Genomic DNA, 10545 nt, shown 5'->3' with positions numbered 1-10545 from the left:
TGTCATGAAGTACATTTACATTGTTGTGCAACTGTTACCACCATTCATCTCTAGAACTTTCTGTCCTTCCCAAACAAAACTGTATTCCCATTAAATGCCATCTCCCCATTCCTTCCTGCCCTGACCCAGGGTAACCACATCCTACTTCCGGTCTCTCTGGATGTGAGTCCTTCAGGCGCCTCATTTAGGTGGAATCATTTGATGATCTTCTGTGACTACTGTTTCACAATGTACAATGTCCTCCCAGTTCGTCCGTGTGTCAGAATATTCTTCCTTTCTTAGGCTGTAAGTAGAAATGATATTCTATTATCCGTACACATGATCTCTGAGTTAGGATTTTGATTTATGATGGTTCAGCTTGTGGTTTGACAACTTTATTAGGATGTGAAAGAGATGTGTTCAGTAGAAACTAGACTTTGCATTTTGAACTTGGATCTCTCTCCTAGGCTAGGGGGACATGGTAGGATCTATACAGTCCTCCCTGTGCTCCTGTTCCACCTGCATGCAGGGGGTGTTGCTTTCATCACTGCCTTGTGAAACACCTTAGCCACCCACTCCCATGACTCTCCTGAGGAAATATCTGAATGCACTCATCCTCCTTTGGCTTTTCTGAAGGAGGATTGGGGCTGGAATGCAGAACAGATCTGTAGCTGCTGCTGATTTGAGTTGAACACAAAGTGACTTTTTTAATGGTGTTCGAACAACACCAGTGGACTCCTTCCTACCTCTCTGCCCTCCTCTCCTGGTCCTGGAACTTCAGAGGGAGCCCACAGCTTTAATTTATGAACTAATTTTCCTTTCCCTCAAACATTCTCCAACTTCTATGCATGTGCCAACTGAGGCAGCATTGAAGTCCCTGGCTTCCACACACTTGAATCTCCCTCTTGAACAACCAGTTCAATGACCTTGCACATTTAAATGCTTCCCGGCAGCCCCCACCACTCAAGGCAGCTTCTAGCATCATCACAAAAGAAATGCTAATGCACAGTCTGAAACCCACTCAGCCTCACTCTCGGATCCCCAATGATGTGCCAGTTAAATTGTCCCTTCAAAATAATTTGTTCAGGATTATCTGGCCAAAGAGAATGATGGCTATAAAACATGGTACCTGTCAGGATCATTCTATTAGAAGGGATTTCTGATAACAGAAATATCTTTCTCTCTCTCTCTCTCTCTCTCTCTCTCTCTCTCTCTCTCTCACACACACACACACACACACACACACACACAAGAATATACAGATGGCTGCAATGTCTGTTCCTGCCTCCCCCTTTTTTCATTCCACACCTGCAACTCACTGCCTTATGGATTAACTGTCAGTTTTGACCTTGCCCTTCAGGGCACGTCCCAAGCATACAGTGGTCTCCCTCCATCCCATTTCTAACACTTGGACTCTTCCTTTTGGTTCCCTCTGAGAACTTCTCCTGTCCCACCTGTGCTTCCTCTCTCCATCTTCTGCTCTCCTGTAGCCTGTGTTAGTACTTGGCTTAATGCCTGTTTGATCTCCATTTTTCACTTAAAAGAATCTCTTTCCAGGACGAATTTTCCTTGAGTGGGACATGTGAGCTGCTCCTCCATGCTTCCCAGTGCCCAGGGAGGTACGTGCACATAACATAATAGATTTCCACAGATGTTTCCCTCTGTACATCTCTTAAGGACACCAGCTGTGTTTTATTGAGGTCCTCCTTAATGACCCCATTTCAACATCATTACTATTGTAAAGACCCCATCTCCAAGAACACTCACATTCTGATTGCCTAGGGACTATGACTTTGACGTATCTTTTTAGGGGACACAGTTCAACCACTAATGCTGACATGTAAGTTCTTGTGAGAAATACAAACAGTATGGAACAGGTGTGAAGCAAAGGGACTCACCCCACTCTGGTGTGTCTGCAGTCTTCAAGGAAAAAGGCAGGGAAAAGGAAGTAACTGGGCATCACCATGAAGGAGGCCAAGTGCCAGCAGGCAGGAAGTCATTCTCTGTGGCCAGTGCCTGCCATGCTGCTCTCACTAGAGGGAATCAGGAGCCACTGCTGCATCTAGGAAGTCCGCCATTCCTACATCCATTCACCCACGCTTTCTCTGCACCAAGCAATGTCTACAGATTGCTGCACAGTGATGAGTAAACAGGTAAGAATGAGGAAGACCAGAAACAAGGAAGGAAGAAAACAAATCCATACATCTGGGGTGGTGACAAAGTAAAGCAGGGAGGGAGTGGGGAGCACTATCATAGGAAGTGCCATTTCTGAAAGACAGGTGAGGAAAAGCCCAATTAAGAAGAAGCTGTTTGAAAGAGATGAGGCCCAGAGAGAGCCATGGAGTTTGTTAGGGCATATTAAGTGTGCAATACCTATTCGACAATCAAGTGCCATTCAGCTTGATGAGCCATTTTCCTAGTGGATGTTAGTCAAACTAAGGCATTTGGTTTATAAGCCCCTGGAACCCTATGAAACTAACACCAGTCAGCCCTGTTTAGCATGTCGACATAATTCAATTGGGTCCTATTGTTCTCCAGCAAAAGGAACTGGGACTCTTTTTAAAAGAATAATGATTCCTTCCTCTGTCAGGACACAGGAAATTACAAGCATTAACCTATGATACTGGAAAGTAAAGAAGTGCTCCAGAAAGAATACAGCTATGCTCATCTCATAAAAATAGAAGGGAGACTGGTAAACTAGAGTAAAGGGACTTGAGGAAAGAAAGAGGGAAAGGGAAGGTATAGGGAATCAAAGTGACCAAATTAAAATTGTTCTATTGTGTGCATGTACAAATATGTAACAATTCTACAATTATGTATAATAACTGTAATTGACCAATAAAAAAGTGTATCTAAAATATACATACATACATACATACACAGGAGCAAACATGGGAAAATCTCCCACTGGCCAAAGCTGACACAAGTCAAGATACAGAATAAACAATGGTAGCATTGAATTTTAACTTGGAGAAGAAAATAAATAGCCTCAAGTTCATACTGACATCAACAACTAAAAGGGAGACAAATGATGATTCTTTCTTACAGAAGGAAATGATAAATGTAAGGCCTAGAAATAGAAAATCAACATTAGAAAATCACAACAATTGGGAGGCTGAGGCAGGAGGGTAGCAAGTTTAAGGCCAGTCTGGGCAACTTAGCAAGACCCTGTCTCAAAATAAAAAGGGCTGGAGAAGTTCAGTGGTAGAGCACTTGCCTAGTATGCATGAGGCCCTGGATCTGATCCCAAGTATTATGAAAAAAAAAAAAGAATACTACAGTAATAATTGTTTTAGGAAAGATTCATCAATGAATGCTAAAGTTAGTTTGTAAAAGAGAAGAAAGGATTTGCTAATGTCAAAATAATTTCCCCAAGAACGTTATTAAATACAAGAGGAAGATAAGATGCAAAGAAAGATAAATTTGCAATGGAGAAATCAGCAGGCACCTCCTTGGCCATGAGACCATCACCAACAATAAGACATAGAATCATGGACCCTGGATATGATGCACTGTGAAGGATACATGTCAGTTCTGGGTTGTCTTAACGAAAATGCTAATGTTCATTTCAGTCATAAACATCTGGCAAATAAAAAACTGGTGGACATTTTACAAAATAACTAGCAGTCTTTAAGAATATTGAGACCAAGCAAACATAAGGTGGGATTCTGTATTGGGTCCTCAACTAGACGAAAGAGGGGAGAGTGACAGAATTCAACCTGTATCACATCAATTTACCATCTAGGTTTTGGTAATGGTATCATGGTTACTTAACATCTTAATGTTAAGATCTCTATTTGGGGAATAGCTGGGTAAAGATTAAACAAGAATTCTCAGGTCTACTTTGCAACCTTTAAATAAGTTTAAACTTTTTCTAAAAAAAAAAAATCAAGTTTTAAAAGTCAACATTAGTCCCAGCTTTCCAATGATAAGCCTAGGTTGAGATGGTAAACCTAGTAACCATCTGGCCTACCCAAGTCGTTGCCTAGGTATCAGAGGTGGTAATGGAAGATGTAGCTGGAAATGGAATCATTTGAAATCCTTGATTAATAGTACCTTGAGAATATAGGGTTTGGACTCGAGTCTCCACAACTGCATTAGTCCATAGATGTACATATTGGCCTTGTTTTCTCACTGGCGAGTTGTGGATTTGCCCTGGGATGACAGTACTCAGCAGTGAAGTCTCTCAAAGGTCAAAAGACATGGAGCTACTATTAATGATATCAGAACAAATCCCAAGGGAAGTCACTTGGTTGGGGGAGAAACAGAGATAAGCAATAGCAGAACATTCAAGAGAGACCACCCTAGGGCTGACTCCCCTCTTTGGGAAAGTCCATCTGTTATGGTTTAGATATGAGGTGTCCCCCAAAAGTTCATGGGTGAGACAATGCAAGAATGTTCAGAGGTTAAAGATTAGATTATGAATTTTGAGATCTAATCAGTGGATTGATCCACTGATAGGGATTAACTGGGTGGTAACTATAAACAGGTAGGGGGTGGCTGGAGGTAGAGGATCACTTGGGATGTGCATTTGGGGTTTGTATTTTGTCCTTGATGAGTAGAACACCCTCTCTGCTTCCCAGTCTTTGTGTTCTGAGCTACTTTCTCTGTAATGCCCTTCTGTCATGATGTTCTGCTTCATCTTGGGCCCAGAGATATGGAGTTGGCCGACCACGGACTAAACCTCTGAAACTGTGAGCCAAAATAAACTTTTCCTCCTCTGTATTGTTATTTTCATTTTTTTTCTGTTTGTCACAGCAAAATAAAAACTGACTAACACACCATTCCCATATTTGTTTGAACACAATGAAAGCATGGAAATTGAATGGAAAAATTTTCATCTGTCCAATGTGGTTTTAACTCTTAAAAAATTGAATGCCAGAAGACATACTGTTGGGTTTATTAAATAGTCAGTTCTCTCCTAAATTGGTTCCTGATAAATCCAATGATTTGTCCAACTCAGTAAAAGTCTGATAGAATGATTCCAAGTCAATGATGACCTGCATCCCCTGACCCTGCCTCAGTGGTCCTATAGCCAATCCCCTCACACCCCAGCTATGACATCAACCGTCGGCATGTTTTGTGATCCACATATTTACACATCTTCCCCTCACTGACCAGCAGTTCCTGGAGGGACCATGTTTTTGAGCACATGGCAGCTGTGTGCCCTTGTGCACACAGGCATGCCACCATGTTGCATTTAAATGCTGCCTCTGAAAATGAGGATGTCTTCAGGTCTTTTCTTTTCCCCTGAGAGTTACATTCTTTTCATTTAATAAATAGCTGGCTTCAAGTTAATGACATTTGTGGAGTCCTGGTGCACATTCCTCCACTCCTGGGCACATGAAAAGGGTACCTTTAAATAAAAAGGTAAATAAAATAAAATAATAAAGCCCATAAAATACACACTTTTCCCCAAATAGAGCATTGTTTGTATGTGGCATCTCTTCACTGCTGAAATATTGGAACACAAAAGAAGTTGTAGGAAATAAAGTATTTACAAGAGACAACATTTGGAAGTCCTGCTTTCCAAAGTTTTACATGTGTATGTGTGGAGGCATGTAAGAAACAAAAACACAGGCCATATACAGTCACATATATGAGGATAGACAATATACATGTCTGTACATTCTTTTGCATCCTTTTTCTTACTTAGCATATAGTGAGGATTTCCTGTTATTAAAACATTTCTGAGGATTTCCATGTTGAATTATGGAATTTACTTAAGCAGCTCCCATTGCTTCACATGCCTGTGACCTCCCGATTTTCCTTATTCCTATTGTCAGTGACACTACTGGGATCATCAATGCGCAGGCACTCTGACCCCACTTCTTGGATTTGTCCATCCAAATTGGTTCCAAGAAGTTGGAGATTGACATTTCCTTAGTTCTCTCCTGTTTTAACTCTCGGTAAGTATTATAAAGAATGGATTACTGTAATATATCCTAGGTACTAAAGTATCTGTATGTACTAGAATTAATTAATCCTCTATTGCTTGACAACTTTTAAAAAAATATTTGTTGATTGACCTTTATTTATTAATTTATATGTGGTGCTGAGACTTGAACCCAGTGCCTCATGCATGCCAGGCAAGGGCACTACCACTGAGCCATAACCTCAGCTTGACAACTTTTTAATGAAGTATTTTTATTGTATTCTTATTTCAAAACTATCATGCTCATGACAGACATATCTAAAAGTACTGAATATCTACGCACTATTAAAAATCATAATCTTAGACTGTGGATATAGCACAGTTGGTAGAGTGCTAGGCTAGCATGCACTATGCCCCAAGTTCAATTCCCAGCATGACATAAATAAATAAATATTTTAAAAATCATAATCTGAGTGTCATAAACACTATCAAGTGAAAAAACCAGTCCACACCTGAACGCCTACCACATGGTTCCCATTTTGAAAAACAGGCAAAATTATTAAGATGTTTAGGATGCATACTGAGGTGATACAACTATAAAGAAAAGCAAGGAAATGGTAAATGGATGGAGTTGTAGAACATCATGAAAGTGAAGAAAGTCAATGCCCCAAAACCAAAGGCTGAATGTTTTCACTAATAAGTGGATTCTGATCCATAATGGGGATGGGGGGTGGAGCATGGGAGTTCCATTGGAGGAACTTTAGATAGGGCAAAGGGGAGGCAGGAGAAGGGAGGGGGCGTGGGGGTAGGAATGAGATGGACAGCATTGCCTTAAGTACATGTATAAAGACATGAATGGTGCGACTCTACTTTGTGCACAACTAGAGATATGAAAAATTGTGCTCTATATGTGTAATATGAATTGAAATATATTCTACTGTCATGTATAACAAATTAGAACAAATTGATTAATTTTAAAAAATAAAAGGAAGGAAGTGGTATATAACTTTATCAGAGTGGTAGCTATATGGCTGTTTTCCAAGTGATAAGCCATTAAGGTATGCATTTAGATTTTGTGTGCTTTTCCATATATTTGGAATGCTTCACAACACCAATAGCTTTAAAAACCCCTCATAATCCTTGAAATCCTTTAAAAACTTCTCTTAGTAACAGCATATAGCCTTCCAGTGGTATAATTCATGTCTATGATTATATTAAAACTACTATTTTGTAACATGCTGTTGGTGTATTGTGAGCATCTTCCTTTTGGTCACATAAAATGATGACTAGAATGGCTATAATCAAAAAGACTATAAATACCAAATGTGGGAGAAGACATGAATAAACTGGAACCTTCATACATTGTTAGTGGGAGCATAATGGTGCAGCCCATACCTTAATCATTTCTAATGAAAAGTTACATACACAATTACATATGATCCGCCAATTCTACTCCTCAGCATCTACCCAAAAGAAATGAAAATATGTGCATAGTTTTATATATGCATGTGTATAGTAACATTAAGACAGGCAAAACATGGAACCCATTTGTAGGGAATTCAATCTAAATTCAATTTAATCTAAATTCTAATTTAAATTCTAAAAATGACAAATGAGTGAACAAATCATGCAAAGGAATACTACTGGATACTAAAAAGTGATACACTTACACATGCTATAGCAGGGTGAACCTTGAAACACTGTGCTAAGTGAAAAAAGCCAAGTACAAAATATTATAACTTGTATGACTCCACTGATTTTTTAAAATTTATTTTCAGATACTGATGGACCTTTATTTTATTCATTTATTTATATGCAGTGCTGATTATCAAACCCAGTGCCTCACACATGCTAGACAAGCACAACACCAGCCCCTCCACTGATAGTTTTTTTTTTTTTTCAGTTGAAGATGAACACAATACCTTTACTTTATTTGTTTATTTTTATGTGATGCTGGGAATCGAACTCAGTGCCTCACGCTTGCTAGGCAAGCGTTGTACTACTGAGCCACAACCCTAGCCCTCCGAGAGTTTTAATGTCGGCACATAACTCGATAGAGTGGCTGGAAGCATAAATGATTTAACTAATTGTTAGACGTAAAGTAGTTTCCTGTTTTTCAGTATTACAAAGAGTGCTGTACTGACCATATCTGTGAATAATGTTTTGGCCAGACTTAATTATGACTTTGAACCAATGCTCAGAAGTGGAACTGATTGAGGGTTTGTATATTTTAAAGCTCTGGGCAAATATTGCCACATAGCCCTAAACAAAGTTTGCTCAACCTGCACTCCCAGCAGCTGATTGAGAGGGAAAATGCCTCCTTTCTTGAATATATTCCTTCTGTCTGAGTACTGTTCCCCCATAGGGGGCTATACTAGCCAGAGGATACCACACTCATGATACCCTGTATTTGTTTGCAGTTGAACTATATATGCTGTTGCCATGGTCTGGCTCGTCAGTAGTGCCAATTGCCAAGTAGCGGGCTTTGCTATTGCCACTGTAGGATGGATCCTGTCTGGCATTTCCATGGGCCTCGTGGAGTGGCGAATGTGGTACATGAACCACCCTCTTCTCGCCTCCTCTGGTGTTACCTGTGTGGGAATGTGGAGAGTATGCATTTACAACCATGAAAGTAACACCAGCAAAGCCAAAATGTGTTACCGATACACCTACCATGATGACTTCCTTCCACCCAACATTTGTGTTGGTCAGCACCTCTTGCTGGCTGCCAACATCCTGGGGCTCTTGGGGAAGGCCTTTATCATCCTTGCCCTGAGGAATGTGTATATGGGAATCCTTCAGAAGAACGTTACCTGCAATCCATTCGTTGCTTCAGGAATTCTGAACATCACTGCTAGTGGCTGTATCTTAATTGTTGTGCTCTGGAATTACTATTCCATCATAAGCATGGAGGGGATTGAATTCCCTTCGTCTTTCCATGTGCCCTTCAAGTCAGATGTTCAGGAAGTTGGAAGTGCCCTTATAGTGGCAACACTAGCTGCCTTCCTGCTGTTGTTAAGTGGGATAATTTTCCTTTCTTACACTTTCCCCCTGGACATCCAAGTGCATCCTGAGGTTTGAAAAATGAATTTCCAAGTTGTATGAACTTTGCAAATCTATTATTTCCAGAAGGTTATGGGAAGTATTATCTGAATGTTCTACAATCTACAATTGAGAGAATGTCTTCATGACCATTGTATACTGAATTTTTTGTTTTTCTCTTTTAGTTTTTTTTTTTCTTTTTTGAGTGTTTGCTCTTTTTTTTTTTTTTTTTTTTTTTTTGGCAGCACTGGACAAAACCCAGAGCCTCACACATGCTAGTTAAGTTCTCTACCTCCCATAGTATGCTATCCATCTACAACTGAAAATGTTTTAAAATAATAAATTAAAATAAAACTAGCTGAGATCACAGGTGTGCAATACTACTTCCAGTTTTGGATTTTGAACTCAAATAGTTGTTCTCAAGTTTTCATTATGGAAATTATCAAGTGTATTCAAAAGTAAAAATGATGGTTCCAATTTCAATAATTATCAGTCTATGAACAGTATAATGAATCCCTGGGAATAGGTATTTTACTCATAACTACTTCAGTACACATTCCTGTGCACAGGCAGGAGGAGGGGCTCAGCCCTGCTTGGCAGCTGCTTTCTTCATGGTAGCTAGGACATTGCTCCAGTCCTCTCACTTTCTCTTGGTGCAGATGTGTGAACCCAGGAGTGCTTAACCCCTGAGCCACATCCCCTCTTTTTTATATTTTAAATAAAATGTAAAAAAAGAGACAAGGTATCACTAAGTTGCTTAGGGCCTCACTGAGGCTGGCTTAGAACTTGTGATCCTCCTGCTTCAGCCTCCCAAGCAGCTGGGATTACAGGCATGCTGTTAAAATTAAAGCATATGTAATTTACACATAATTTTCTTTTATTCCAGTGGTTCTTAACCTCATGAAGATTCTCTCCAGAATAATGTCCATTTGCACGTAATTACGCACAGGTTCACAACACTCTTGGAACCCATTCATTATGTTATGGTGAGATTACAATAAATTACTGAGTCAATCTTAAAGCAGGATATGGAACCATCTTTATTCACCAGTTGGCAGTCCAGATCTACCAGCTGGCAGGCCAACGGGCAAGCTGCAAAATCTACATTCTTTAACTCCCTCCCAGGGTTTGAGTATACCTTTTATAGTCCAAAACCATATTAATCATAAGTGGTTGTTGCTATGATTCAAAACCATAAACAAACGTCATGAGATATAAAATCATAAGCAGAAGGGAAAGTGGGTCAAAATGACCCTAGTTTAGTACAAGTTAAAGAATGTCTAGACAACCAATCTCTGACAGGTCCAAGAAAAATGGGAACCAAGGACAGAACAATTTTACATTGTATAAGAATTGCCATTTGTGTTGCCAAACATGCTATGCTAAGCAAGTGTTGATGGGTACAGAGGCGGGGCTTTCCCATGGGAGAAGCATTTTTTGCATGACGTGGATTCTCAGGGTAAAATGGAGTCTGTTTGGTCATTGCACATATAGCCTGGCCTATAACAATTAGACTTTCAAAATAAGTGCCAATTTAAAAAATTCATTCATTTTTTTTTAATGTACAAGTTGGAAATTCCCCCATCTCCTAATCTTCAATTATTTATTTATTTGTTTGTTTACTTATGTTATGGTGCTGGGGATGTAAC

At 39.7% G+C, this 10545-nt stretch overlaps 1 protein-coding gene across 1 annotated transcript; it reads left to right on the top strand.

The window, feature by feature from the left end:
- Positions 1 to 8296: 8296 nt before the first annotated feature.
- LOC143639800 (claudin-34-like) lies at positions 8297 to 8935 on the top strand. The gene has a single exon (XM_077107861.1). It carries the CDS (start codon positions 8297 to 8299, stop codon positions 8933 to 8935), a length of 639 nt encoding a protein of 212 aa, XP_076963976.1.
- Positions 8936 to 10545: the final 1610 nt, after the last annotated feature.

The sequence above is a fragment of the Callospermophilus lateralis genome, chromosome Y (genome assembly GCF_048772815.1).
Source record: "Callospermophilus lateralis isolate mCalLat2 chromosome Y, mCalLat2.hap1, whole genome shotgun sequence".
In the NCBI taxonomy this organism is placed as follows: Eukaryota; Metazoa; Chordata; class Mammalia; order Rodentia; family Sciuridae; genus Callospermophilus; species Callospermophilus lateralis.
This window is presented reverse-complemented; position numbering and strand designations above follow the sequence as displayed.